The sequence below is a fragment of the Nothobranchius furzeri genome, chromosome 16 (assembly GCF_043380555.1).
Source record: "Nothobranchius furzeri strain GRZ-AD chromosome 16, NfurGRZ-RIMD1, whole genome shotgun sequence".
In the NCBI taxonomy this organism is placed as follows: domain Eukaryota; kingdom Metazoa; phylum Chordata; class Actinopteri; order Cyprinodontiformes; family Nothobranchiidae; genus Nothobranchius; species Nothobranchius furzeri.
The window spans coordinates 48054079-48068295 of NC_091756.1; the positions used below are offsets into that span (position 1 = coordinate 48054079).

The window sequence follows — 14217 nt, forward strand, 5'->3', positions numbered from 1 at the left end:
GGAAATGGTGCAGTCACTGAGTGGAACTTGTGGTTAACTCATACTGGCTGGTTGTAACTCATTAAGACATTACATCTGCACATGTTTGCCAAATAACCAGCATTTGTAAAATTTAATATTGAGTTACTGGTGACGCACAAGAAGAAGAAGAAGAAAGTATCATTTCTATAGCGCCTCTCAAGATAAAAATCACGAGGCTCTTCACAAAAACAAAAAATGTAAAAATATAAAAAAGCATTTAGAAAATGTTTAAAAATATATTTAAAATGAACAAAAAATAGGCAATTGTGATAAAAAAATGTTAAGAAAGAGAGAAAGTGAACAGGAAAGAGGGAAATCAGTGGATCCTGAGGAAGGTGGAATAGGTGGGGAGAGCAGAATAAAGAGAGAGGGGTTGAAGAAGGTCATACAAAAGCCATAAGTTCGTGAGCTCCAGATTTCCACAGAGCTAAATTAGCTACAATATCCTGATGGCCATAGACTTTATATAGATAGTCTGGTATAACAGTCATTTTGTTTTAGAGATTAGGGAGTTACTATAATTTATACTTTATTTTCATACTACTGTTATTACTGTGGCAAGGTGGAGTGACGAGGGCCCGGGCGGGATTCGATCCCCAGACTCCCGGGTGAGAGCCATGCACGCTTACCAGTCAGCCAAAGGGACATCCCCTTGGCCAACTAGCCAGGGCACATGATCAGTCGGGACACTGTGACAGGACGCTCACACTGCCACATTACTGTCTCTTATGCTGTGGCATGTCATATTGTGCTCATTTTATCTTATCTGCACAATGTTTTTCTACTTTTCTGATTTGGGCTAATAGATTGGAATAAAGAATACTTAAATTGGCTTGACATAAAAAGTAGACCCTGCAAATGCGTAAGCAAAGAAGTAGCGGTCGGTGCGGTGTCCATTCTTTAATGGATGTCATGGCGTGTTCCATTTACGGAAAATGTACAACTGCACATTAACACTGATTTTAGGTGCACCCTTACAAGTTTATCACCACAGCTGCTATATTGAACTTCGAAACTGGTTTAAAAAAAACATTCTCTGACTTAAGGGAGGTGTTCCAGTTCATTATTTCTACTCGGAAGTTGGAATTTCCAAGTATGGGGTAAACAAACAAACCGGGGAAAGCAAATAATCTCAAAACACAACTCACAGAGTCGCACTGGTAATATTATTTATAATCATAATTAAATAGATTATATTATTATTATTATTATTATAGATTAAATAAGTCATTGTTGAACATTATGACCCAAGTTCTATAATGTTTTCTTTATCTTTAGACAATTTATTCACAAAATTTTAGAAGTTACTCAATTTAAAAATAATTAAATATTTTGAGAACTACTGTAGCAGTGGCCAGATAGCTCGTTTTAGACGAGTACTACAACCCACGCTGTCGTGTCCCCCAAGCAGAGTTGGGTAGAGTACCCAAAAACTGTACTACACGAGTAGCACTAGTTCTTAAGTATATTTTTACTCAAGTAAAAATAAAAAGTAGCTTTCCAAAAAATACTCAAGTAGGAGTAAAAAGTATTTGATGAAAAGGCTTTTTGAGTACTGAGTAACATCCGATTTAATATTTTAAACATTTTTAATAAAAATTATGTCAGCAAGCAGACAAACATTAAGTTATAGACAGGTTATGGCGTTTTACAGATAAAAAAAGATATATATGAAATTATCAACATAGTTACAAGAGAAAAATTTTAGGCAGAAGAAACTTTTCCCATTCAATTTTTAACATACTATTAATATTATGTAATGTCTCTGTATATGTCTTTGAGTCTAGACCTTCACCGTGCTTTGTAATTTTTATCAATCTTGCTTGAGTGGCTTAACTTGAGATGTTTAGTTTATCATAACTGCCCTGTTTTGTTTGTATGTAATACAGTACTGCAAAACCCTGTTTTGCTTGTACTGATTTGTGAGAATTTGTGGTGTGTTTATAAATAATCTAATGTATGGTGGTTCAATTGTAGTTTGGCAAGATAGGGGCTCCCCCCACAAAGCTAAAAACAGCTCTGGTTTAACCATCATCACCAACGCACGGCGAGGAGAGTTTCAGTTTTACAATAAATTAATAATGAACACTTGGCAGTGGTAAATGCAAGCCAAAACTGCATACTGGTAGCCTGACAACCAAAACTAAATATAATTTGATCTAGTTTGCTAGGTCAGCATACTGTTCCTTTGAAACTACATTTTCTCTACTTTGGTGTTTAGTTTAAAACCAAGCCAGTGCTTTGCTAACCATCTGGTGGCTTATGAAGAAAACCACACTGAAGATGTTCAGAGTTCTAGTTTCCTGATAAGTGAAGCTTATACACCCCTATTCTTAAATCACCATTCAAAACCAATGGTTCTAATTGGTCTTTATGTTTTATTTTTAAAAAAAACTTATTAGAAATATATAAATCAAGGCCACACTTTCTGTCAAGATATCCCAATTCGATTAATTAACAAAGACTTACTGAAAACCGCTGGCGTATAGTATATTAGTCTGGGTGTTTTAGTTACAGTAGTTTCCTCGTTTAACATTCATTTTAAAGGTGTGTTTAATTTGTTATTCATTTGTGGATGTGTGTAAAACTATTATAATATATTTTGAGCTTCCTGTAGCCATGACATTTGCTGCTTTGTTAACATTGGCATTAACATTAACATAACATTAACAAAAACAACAAAAGGAGAAAATGTTTCTGGTGTCAGTTTCAATTCCCTTCTTTTATTTAATAGTTCTTGCAACACTTGTAATAACTTATTCTAAAAAAAGTATTCCTTTATACAAAGTAGCATTCATCCTTTTCTAGTCAGGTACAGTGTGTATTTTAGCACTATTTCTTGTTCACACATAGTGAAAAGTCATTTAAAATTTGGGCTGGTGCTCTACAGAGCACATCAGCTTAGAATGTGGGGAAATGTGATCAGCTTGGCTGATCTCAGACTTTCACACTTGACTGCACATAGATGTTGCATAGGACTTTCAGCCACGGTAGTTTAATAATTGGCCTGCACTAAAGTTAAACCTTCCAATTTGCTAAACAGGAGTCCCACAAGGTTAAACTCTGAGACAAATGCCTTTTTGCTGCATATCAATGACTTACATTGCAGAAGGGAGGATAATTGCAAAATGTATAATTTATGTAACCACTAAGACAGCTAAGAGGCAAATGATGAATGTCACAGTTGTTTTGAGAGCCTTTTTATTTTTTTTTACCAAAATGGTCTCTGTGTGTCACGTCCCTAATCAGAAGTGAATTTTAAAAGTAGATTATTTTAAATATTTGGATGCTTAGGCTTCTCATCCCAAATTTCAGAGAATCAGAGAGAATTTTATTGCCAGCACTCCAGCGAACCAGAGCATAGGAACTTGACTCCACAGAACAGCCTGACCAAGATTACACACACACATATAGACAGGACAGATACAGGCAGACCATGAGAGCAGCCATAACAGCGCTCATTTCAATGGATGAAGAGGGGATTACATGAGGAGGGTTCGGGGAGGGAGAAAAGGGCATTAACAGAGTTACACCGGCAGGGTGTAGCTCTACGGTGCAAAAAAACTGACTCCTCAGCAGGAGCAGCCTGTGTGGCGCTCGGCCAACTGAATCCACAGGTGGGTGGGAGGTCATGGGAAAGCAAAGAGCACAGTGAGTGCCTCCATCTTTATGACCTCGATGCAGAGACCACAATCTGAAGGCGGGGGGGTAGGTAGGGTTTTCACAACATTTGTCTGCATTCCTTCCATTGTGGGGGTTTTTGCACGCAACTCCAAGGCTGCTTATGGCGTCAGATTGAATAACAGAACTTTGTTTGGGTCAGGCAGAGATAATTTTCCTCTCTGCCTTAAAGTCTGTATTGACCATTCAAGTCCTCCAGTGAAGCCAATTCGGTGATTAAACATCTCCACACCGTCCAGTGACCCTCTCTGAGATGACATCCATTTTGTGCACTAACACCGGTAACACAGCTAAGACATTGTCCAGCTTGCGATTCACCTCGAGTAACGTCCCAGTCTGTGAGGTCTCCGCCCGGACGGTGCCGTCCATGGGTGCGGGTCGCCCTCCAATCGCTCCCGTCATCCCAATTTTTCGGAAAACCAGATATCCTCCCACTCCAATCAGAAGAAATCCAGTGATCATCAGGCCAAATATCCACACATATTCAACGTCCTCAATGGACAGCTGAGAGAGACAGATGACATTCCACTTCTTCCAGGAATCGAGCATATATCCCGCTGCGTGTGTCCCGTGAGGGCAAGCGCGAGCCCCCTCCTCCGTTCTCATCGTAGAAAAAATCTTATCTATCGCGTTGAATGACGAATTAATTAAATCCATTTCTGAAAAATAGTGATTTCCAGAGGAAATGCAGAGAAGCGCTCTGTAGGCAGACGGGACAAAAAGAGCCTTGGGAAAAAGATAAGGGAGCAAAGCAGAAGCGACTGTGCTCTGTGAGTGCCAGAAGAGAGAATTTGAGACTCAAATCAGTTTTCTCACTTTTCTCACAAGATTACTTCTCCTCTGTGCATAATCCAGTCACCGGTTGGTGCTCCACAGCAAAGAGCAATGACGTACAAAAGCAAAAAGAAGGCTGGAGCACTCAAAGTGACCAAATATTTAATAGTTGCAAGCACAAAAACGGACTAACTTTTGACACCTGCCTGTGTCTTCATCAGTAACATACTTACTCTGATGAAGACAGATGTCGACACATTAGTCCATTTTTGTGCTTGCACCTATGAAATATTTTGTCACTTTGAATGCTCCTGCCTTCTTTTTGCTTTTCTCACAAGATTGTTTTTACTTGTAAAAACTTCCCAGAAGTGCCCAGATGCCACGGTTGTGTAAAAAAAACTTGCAAACCTTCGATATTGTCATACAAATGTAACACTCTGAAATATACTTATATTTTTAGATCAAAGAACAAATAAGGTGGCATCACTAATTTCCAAAGTATAACCTTGTACGTTTTAACAGTTTTTATAAATTTTACATGTAATTTTCATATTTGCCATAGACATTTGGAAATCTGCATAAAACAGTCATTGTACTAAAACCATGTTTAAAATATCATTACGAGTCCTTAGTGTTTTCTAACATGACGACTCCTGGTTTCAGAGGGCTAAAGAAGCAAAAACACCAGGTCCACATCTCCATTCCCCCCAAAAAAATCATGACCCAAAAAATAAAACAAAATGTTCTAAAAATTAAGACATTTAATTTTTAGAGAACTTAACAAATATATTTAACATCCCCTGCTAAATAAATTATTCAATAATAATTAAGTACAAAATACTCCAAAATGTCTGAGGTGTAATTTTTTTATCTTTATGACAGCCACTCTAAGGCAAACATTAAGCTCTTTTTGAACATTGTTTTATATGATACATAAACATGCACTATTGATAGTTGAAATCTATTCATTAATTGGCTTTTGTGAGACTAAAAACATTCATATTTCCTAATTATCCATCCATTTTCATTCATTTATCATGTTAGGTTGCAGGAGCAGTAGCCCAACCAGCGAGGCCCAGACTTCCCTCTTCCCAGCCACTTGGGCCAGCTCATTGAATTGCTTCTGTGTAAAATGTGCAACATTATTAAAGCTGCCTTGCCTCCTCTGGGGGAATGCGGAGGCATTTGCAGGTGAGATGAGAAACATAGCATGTCCTGGGTCTTTCCTTAGGCCTCCTCCTGGTTGGACGTGCTGAGATAACGTCACCAGGAAGATGTCCACGAGGCATTCTAACCAGATGCCTGAGCCACTTCATCTGGCTCCTCCTCGATGTGGAGCCAGATGAATGTGGATGTGGATCTCCAAACCCCTCCAAGATGACTGAATGTCTCACCCTATCTCTAAGAGAAAGCCCACACACCCTGTGGAGAAAACTCATTTTGGCCACACGTATCCGTGATCTCATTCTTTCAGTCACCACCCAAAGCTCGTGACCGTAGGTGAGGGCTGGCATTTAGAATGAACCGAACATTGAGAGCTTCTTCCAGCTGAGCTCTCTCTTCACCACGACAAACCGGTACAATGCCCGCATCACTGCAGACACATTTTCTAATTATTTTCAGATGATTAAATATTAACTAAGTAAGAATCCAAAAAAAAAAACAACACACAACTCATATAATTTGCTATTAGATAATTATGACTACAGCTGTAATCACAAAACACTTTCCAAATGATTTGTACCTGTAAATATCAATAAATAACTTTGCTATTTGGTTCCAAGTGTGTGTCTCTTGCCTCATCGACAATGCAGCCCTCCTCCCATCATTTGCCTGGTGCTATCTCACTCAGACTGCACACCCACCACAGCTGCAGATGTGGGCCTGACACATGACTCGTGTTCACAACCCTTTAGGGCCAGTAGAATCTTGGACGCACTCCGCTGTCAGCTGAAGAAGCTCTTTTGATTTTTCCTCTTGCATGTCATCATGCACTGGACTTTAGCTGGATTCTGTGGGCTAGCACTGACCAGTCTGTCAGGTAAGTTTTAACTTTTATCTAAACTCCCTTCCAAAAATGGCATATATAGGCAACTGATGGAGGATAGGTAACAGATGTAAATTGGTTAAGAGCTGTTTATCATTGCAATAGTATTATGGTTTGTGAGGATTAAACAGCCATACAATTGTCATTTTATTGTGTGTTTAAAGGTTGTTATGGTGCACACAGGAGTTTTGCATGTTATTTTTGACTCCTCTATACCATTACTTCCTGGACATCTGGGGGAAAGAGGAAGTTCACCAATGAGACAAAAACCATAACTATATTGTAATGCTGATGAATCGTTGTCTTTGAAAATCAATAAATTGTTTTATGTATCAGCCCATTCACTTTATTTTAGGCATTACTTTCTACTTTATTATATAAAAACACATCAAGTGAAGGGTTTACTTAAACATTGATATTAATACAATAATAAACATGAGATGTTGCAACAACAACAATTAACATGTTTATTTAATTACTAATTTAATTCTAATTCATTATTGAATTTTTTGACAGTTGTTCAACCTGTTCTGTGGACAACAAACATTTTATTGTCACTTCAGAAGAAAATTACAGAAACTATTTATCCATTTCTAACTTTCATGACTGGTTTTGATTCATCATCCTTTTCTTTTAATGGGTTTTGGTTAATGGTAATGGTCTTTTTTGGCATCAGAGAAAAGCAAACTGGCCCTCAAAATATCTCAGACGCACAAAACAGAAATTCATCTTAAAATTAAAATTTTCATCGAATGAATGCCAAATAATTTTCCATTTAAAAAGTGAAAGCCACATTTTTTCTTTTATTTTACATTTTTATAAACTAGTTCTAAACTGGTTTGTGAAAACATTCAGAAAATGTATTGATATTTCTTTGTTTAGGATCTTAAGTGATTTAAATGGAATTAGAATTAGAATATGCTGGTGAAGGTTCTCAGTCATCCAGGTCATGGCAATCCAAAGGGCTTCGAATGAAGGCAACTGGACATCGCTTTCTTGCAGACATTTTGCTTCTCAGTGGTCTCCACTCTCCAGAGTCGACGAAAGACCAACTACCATCTTGTTTTGCTGTGTTAATGACCCTGAAAGGAGCAGCCTAGTCTGCTGCTGAACAGCTTCCAAGCTGTGATGCAATATGTTTAAACACTAATAATGGTTCTAGAAAGGTTTGCCCATCTCAGTGTTCTGAGGAAATACCGCCTCTGGTGGGTCTTTTTCACCACAACAGTGGCATAGTGAACAGTCCAGTTCTCTTGATGTGAATGATATATAATTTAAAGCTGGTGACCCTTTCAACCCCACCACCCTGTTATAAATGGCAAATGGTCCTCTTGTTTCTGCCTGATGTCCATCTTTAGCAGAACCAGCTCAAGGCATACTCAAATTAAGCAATTGCTTGGGTCCCCCCCCCCCCCCCCAACCCCCAACTACCATGGGGCCCCCAAAGATTACTCGAGAAAAAATGTTTTATTAACTGTAATTAATACAGACTAAATGATTTTACAAAAGGGAAATTATTTAAATGTTATTTTCTATATTTTCATTTGGTTGTATGGTGTAGTGATTGCACATTTTACATGTCTAGTCTACATTTAAGGAGGAAGACAGTTCACTATCATTTTAGTGTTTGTCTGCTGATGTTATTTTCAAAACAGTTGAATTAATACCACGGTTAAATAACATCACCTTTGGAAATGCAAATAAATTTGAGTATTAATTTGCCAGGAGCAATTCTCCAGCAAAGTTAAAACAAGTAGCCATAATAGTGCTGGTACTTCATAGTACTGCTTACAAATGATACCAATGAACGTGGGTATACAGGTGCTGGCCAGTAAATTAGAATATCATCAAAAGGTTGAAAATATTTCAGTAATTCCATTCAAAACGTGAAACTTGTACATTATATTCATGCAATGCACACAGACCAATGTATTTCCGATGTTTATTACGTTTAATTTTGATATTTATAGGTGACAACCAATGAAAACATCAAATCTGGTATCTCAGAAAATTAGAATATTCTAAAGGCCAATGAAAAAATGTTTGTTTCTCTAATGTTGGCCAACTGAAAAGAATGAACATGAAAAGAATGTGCATGTATAGCACTCAATACTTAGTCGGGGCTCCTTTTGCCTCAATAACTGCAGTAATGCGGCGTGGCATGGACTCGATCAGTCTGTGGCACTGCTCAGGTGTTATGAGAGCCCAGGTTGCTCTGATAGTCGTCTTCAGCTCCTCTGCATTGTTGGGTCTAGCGTATTGCATCCTCCGCTTCACAATACCCCATAGATTTTCTATGGGGTTAAGGTCAGGCGAGTTTGCTGGCCAATCAAGGACAGGGATACCATGGTCCTTGAACCAGGTGCTGGTGGTTTTGGCACTGTGTGCAGGTGCCAAGTCCTGTTGAAAGGTGAAGTCTGCATCCCCATAAAGTTGGTCAGCAGCAGGAAGCATGAAGTGCTCTAAAACTTCCTGGTAGACGGCTGCATTGACCCTGGACCTCAGGAAACAGAGTGGGCCAACACCGGCAGATGACATGGCACCCCACACCATCACTGACGGTGGAAACTTTACACTGGACCTCATGCAACGTGGATTCTGTGCTTCTCCGCTCTTCCTCCAGACTCTGGGTCCTTGATTTCCAAAGGAAATGCAGAACTTGCTTTCATCAGAAAACATAACTTTGGACCACTCAGCATCAGTCCAGTCCTTTTTGTCCTTGGCCCAGGCGAGACGCTTCTTGCGCTGTTTCTTGTTCAAGAGTGGCTTGACACATGGAATGCGACACCTGAATCCCATGTCTTTCATGAGTCTCCTCGTGGTGGTTCTTGAAGCGCTGACTCCAGCTGCAGTCCACTCTTTGTGGATCTCCCCCACATTTTTGAATGGGTTTGTCGTCACAATTCTCTGCAGGGTGCGGTTATCCCTAGAGCTTGTACACTTTTTTCTACCACATTTTTTCCGTCCCTTCGCCTGTCTGTTAATGTGCTTGGACACAGAGCTCTGCGAACAGCCAGCTTCTTTAGCAATCACCTTTTGTGTCTTGCCCTCCTTGTGCAAGGTGTCAATGATTGTCTTTTGGACAGCTGTTAAGTCAGAAGTCTTCCCCATGATTGTGGTGCCTTCAAAACAAGACTGAGGGACCTTTTAAAGGCCTTTGCAGGTGTTTTGAGTAAATCAGCTGATTAGAGTGGCAGCAGGTGTCTTCTATATTCAGCCTTTTCAGAATATTCTAATTTTTTGAGATACCAAATTTGGAGTTTTCATTAGTTGTCACTTATGAATATCAAATTTAAATGTAATGAACATTGGAAATACATTGGTCTGTGTGCATTGCATGAATATAATGTACAAGTTTCACGTTTTGAATGGAATTACTGAAATATTTTCAACCTTTTGATGATATTCTAATTTACTGGCCAGCACCTGTATTACACACATAGTGTAGCCTGGTGATGATGAATCTTCTGTGTTTACTTGTTGGTATAGCAACAGCACAAAAGCATGGGTCAGCAATGATCATTTGTTCTTTTGTCTTTTCTCTTCTATTGGCTCACCACTCTGTTAACATCCATCAACCCTCTTCTAGTTTTCCTTCATTTTGTAGCAAAACTGTTTGCTCTTTGATTCAAAATTGTTATGATTATTTACCTTCTCCACTCCCAATAAACTGTGTACATTAATGCCTGCATGTTCACTAACTGTGGCCCATTTTGTTTCTTTTGCACAGTCGCCTTGCAAATCAGCCAGAAGCCTCGGTTTTATGGGGTGAAAACTGGCCACAGTGTGGGGATTTACTGTTCTTCTTCACTAAAGCATCTGAACAGCACTGTGAAGTGGTACAAGGCCGATGAATACAACACACAGAAGATGGAGATTCAGACCGATGAAAGGATTACGCTTGAACGTAAGGATTTGATTCAAAATGCTTTCCTTTACCTCAGCGCGCTCCAAACACAGGACAGTGGGGTTTATTTCTGCAAAATAAACAACACCTGGGGGCCGGGAACCAAACTGCAAGTAGTCCGTAAGTGAATGTAACTAAGGGTTACTTTATTCCTGCTCCAGGTCACGTTTAAAACGCAGTAACTGACACCACATTTTGCTCCTCTTAGGACCCATTGACCTTTCTGCTACCTTGCACAGGAGCAAGGTGAAGGATGGTCTCATTGTTCTGCAGGGCCTGATGTTGGCAGCATGCATTACTGCTGTGCTGCTGCGCAAACACAAACTGGTGAGAAACGAGCTTTTGACTTCACGACATTTTGACGTTTTGCTGAGAAACAACATTTTTAAAATCACCATTTTTAGTTAGTGTAAGCAATAAGACCAGACAAACACATCTGAGGGAGGACAACCCCAGCACGCCAAGTAGATCATGTTTGATATCCTCCTGTGTTCCAAGCTTCTGTTGTGGCATTTTTTACTTTACCTATAGGCTCTTGAGGGTTACTTCATAACTTTATAGAACTTTAAAACACTTAAGGTAATTTCCCAAAACTAAATAATTAGCAAAACCTTTATTGTAAAATTGAAACTTGATGTGAGGAACCTACAGTTTAGACTGCTTCTTCTTCAATAGGTTAAGGAATTTCATTACTTTTCTCCTATTGAATCCTTTTTGTTTTTTTCAGGCCTCTAAAGAGGATGGCGAGAGTTAATTAGGGCTTTTATAAATTTAGGGCTTTTATACATTTATAAAGAAAGAAAGAAAGAAAGAAAGAAAGAAAGAAAGAAAGAAAGAAAGAAAGAAAGAAAGAAAGAAAGAAAGAAAGAAAGAAAGAAAGAAAGAAAGAAAGAAAGAAAGAAAGAAAGAAAGAAAGAAAGAAAGAAAGAAAGAAAGAAAGAAAGAAAGAAAGAAAGAATTTTCTGACTGTATTCTTCAGAAAAATCCAGGAAAGCGTCACTTTTTCTACATTTTATTGAAGATGCTTCTCCTGTTCTCACTGCATTTGTTTGCTGTAAGTTTTTATTTGCATCGATAGGAAATTTAACTTCAAATGATGCTTTCAAATGTAACTTCAGCAAGATCACAATTTTAAATGTTTGATTTGTAATTTCTAGGTCTAATTTCTACTTATAGTACATGTACTGCAAACTTTTTCAAATCTTTACATGTTTTTTTTATATTTCTGTAATTCTTTGTTGTTTTTAAACAGGTGGAAACCAGTGACAGCATTTATGAGGAGCCTGAAACTCACCACATCTATGAGGTTAGTTTAATTTTCTCTGTGTTTAAATTAGAAAGATGCATGGATATGCTTTGATCAGCAGTCTGCACGGTTCTGGTTCTGTTACGGTGAGCAAACAGCACAGCTGCAGGGTCTCATTTTACATAAAAATCACAAGTGCACAACTGACAGTCAACAGGACACATGCTGGTCTTGCACCACTGAGTTTAAAACCACAATTGTTTTTGTAGTTTTTTTCTTTTGTCGTTGCTGCTGTATGTATTAGGAACAGGCTAAATATTCCCTTCACCTCATGATATATTTTTTGTTTTACCTTTTGTTCACAAAGTCAGAATGTAACATTTGTGGAGAACTACTGCCCATGACAACAGGCAGAGAGGCACATGAGTGGCGGGACTACACAGCTCAAAAGTAACCAATCAGAAAAAAGACGGAAATGCTGACTGTACGGCGCGGTAGTTTTCTTGCAGTATTAAAAAAAAGGCACCTAGCAACGGCACAAACATCTTTTGTTTTTGAAGAAATGCCTTTAGCGCTTCTACTTGTGGTTTTAAAGACATTTGAGTCATTTAGAACAGAGGAAAGAGCCACAGCAAACTCCGCCGCTATCGTCGTTGTTTGTGAGAAACTGACTGTAGCTGTGTGTGACGTCCGTGACGCTGTAGTTTTTTAGCTGTAGTCAAAAATGGAGTCTGACGACAGCACAAACATCTTTCTTTAGAAGAAAGGCTTTTAGTGCTTCTACTTGTTGTTTTAACGACATGTCTAATTCATTTAGACCAGAGGAAAGAACCGTAGAGAACTCCGCTTCAGTTGCCATGTTTGACTTACTCTGCGTTATGGTGGGTGATGTACGCTACTCAGCACAGGGCTCAGTTAGAATTCTCAGGGGGTGGGGTTATTTAAACAGGAAAATTCCCAGACCCTTTCTCTGTGCAGAATTAAACAGAGGAGCAGTGGCGGTTTTACCATTAAGCATAGGTCGGCGGCCGCCTAGGGCCCCCTTATGTTGGGGGGGGGCCCCTAGCCCTGACTGCTGGCACCCCTCTGTTAATGCCACAATGGACTATTCCTTTAAGATGCAGATGCACAAACAGGAAGTGATTGGTAGTTATTCCACTCCAGTCCAGTTGGTGGCAGTAGTGCACCAAATTCGCAAATCCAGTTAAAGATGAGATTGTCGAACATTTTGTGTAGGGGGGCCCCATGTCTGTGTTTGCCTTGGGCCCCCAAATTGCTAAATCCGCCACTGCAGATGAGTCTGGCAGGCCAGGCTAGTGACGTTCCACTGCCGTTCCGTGCCACTGACGCTTTCAGTGTGAAACAGGGGCCATGAAGGCTGAGGAGACCTTTCAGCTGTTTGATTAACGTGTTAAAAGGATGAACACACAGTGAGGAGATAGGTTTTGCTTTCGGTTTAACCACAGTGAATTATTATTGGACACTAGGTAGTGCTAAAGCAAGCAAAACTGCCTAGTATCTGTTTAACCAACCTGTTGCATAAATCCAGACCCAAGCATGGTAGAAAATGTAGTTTATCAACACCTCCTTTGATTACTGTTTTTGGATCCATCATAATCACTCAAAGCCATCTTTTCCACTCCTTAGGGCTTGGCGATCGAAACGTGTGAAGGAGCTCTGTATGAGGACCTTTCTTTGTATCAGACTGAAGGAGCCGAGGCCCCCTGGGAGTGAGACTGACACCTACAAATACTCAGAACATGTTCGTGGAGGTTTTTTGATGGAAACAACACATCAGATGTACCGATACATGTGTTTCTTCAAGACGTGCAGTTTGAATCATTTTATATGCTGGCCACACCCTGGGCAGAACACATCTGAGCTTTTTTTTTTTTTTTACCAACGCATATACTGAACTTAACAGTAAAAACTGAAATCAAATCTTAAAGAGGAGGTTGACTTAGAAACAATTTTTTGTTATTTTTGAAAATGATCTCTCTGAGTTTTTCATGCAGGCTGAACATGAAAATAGTCTCCTACACATCTCCTGCATTAGCTTCTGATAGAAAATAGATGGTGAAGCTTCTGATAGAAAATAGATGGTGAAACGTTGAGATTTCAAAAATCCTGACAGATCTACGTCACACTGTCACTTAAAATTCATGCACTCACTCATCTCGACTCACAACGAGGAAGGTTGTAGTTGGTTTAGCGTCCAGGAATCAGCAGAGAAAGTCTCGGCTGGCAGAGGCTAACCGTTAGCGTTAGCAACTCCACTACACAGCAGAACTCCTTCAGGCTTGTGTTATTAGTGGAAATAAAACATCCATGTTGCAAAGCAAACAGAGTTAGTGGTAGAGTTGCGTTACTGTTAGCCTATCAGAGGCGAGATGTCCAAATATGAGGAAATAAGACTCCCAATTCTGTCATCTGAAGCTACTCTCCTCCCGCTGACTTTTACATCCTCAAACATGCACTCCTGGGTCCCCAAATTGCGAATTACAAGGCATTCATTCCTACAAGAGACCGCTGCAAATGTGT

At 39.4% G+C, this 14217-nt stretch overlaps 1 protein-coding gene across 1 annotated transcript; it reads left to right on the forward strand.

The window, feature by feature from the left end:
• The first annotated feature begins 6347 nt into the window (after positions 1-6347).
• Positions 6348-13547, forward strand: cd79b (CD79b molecule, immunoglobulin-associated beta). Its single transcript, XM_015962746.3, has 5 exons — positions 6348-6517; positions 10254-10550; positions 10639-10757; positions 11683-11736; positions 13324-13547. Exons 1-5 carry the CDS (start codon positions 6466-6468, stop codon positions 13408-13410), a joined length of 609 nt encoding a protein of 202 aa, XP_015818232.3. The 5' UTR covers positions 6348-6465; the 3' UTR covers positions 13411-13547.
• Positions 13548-14217: the final 670 nt, after the last annotated feature.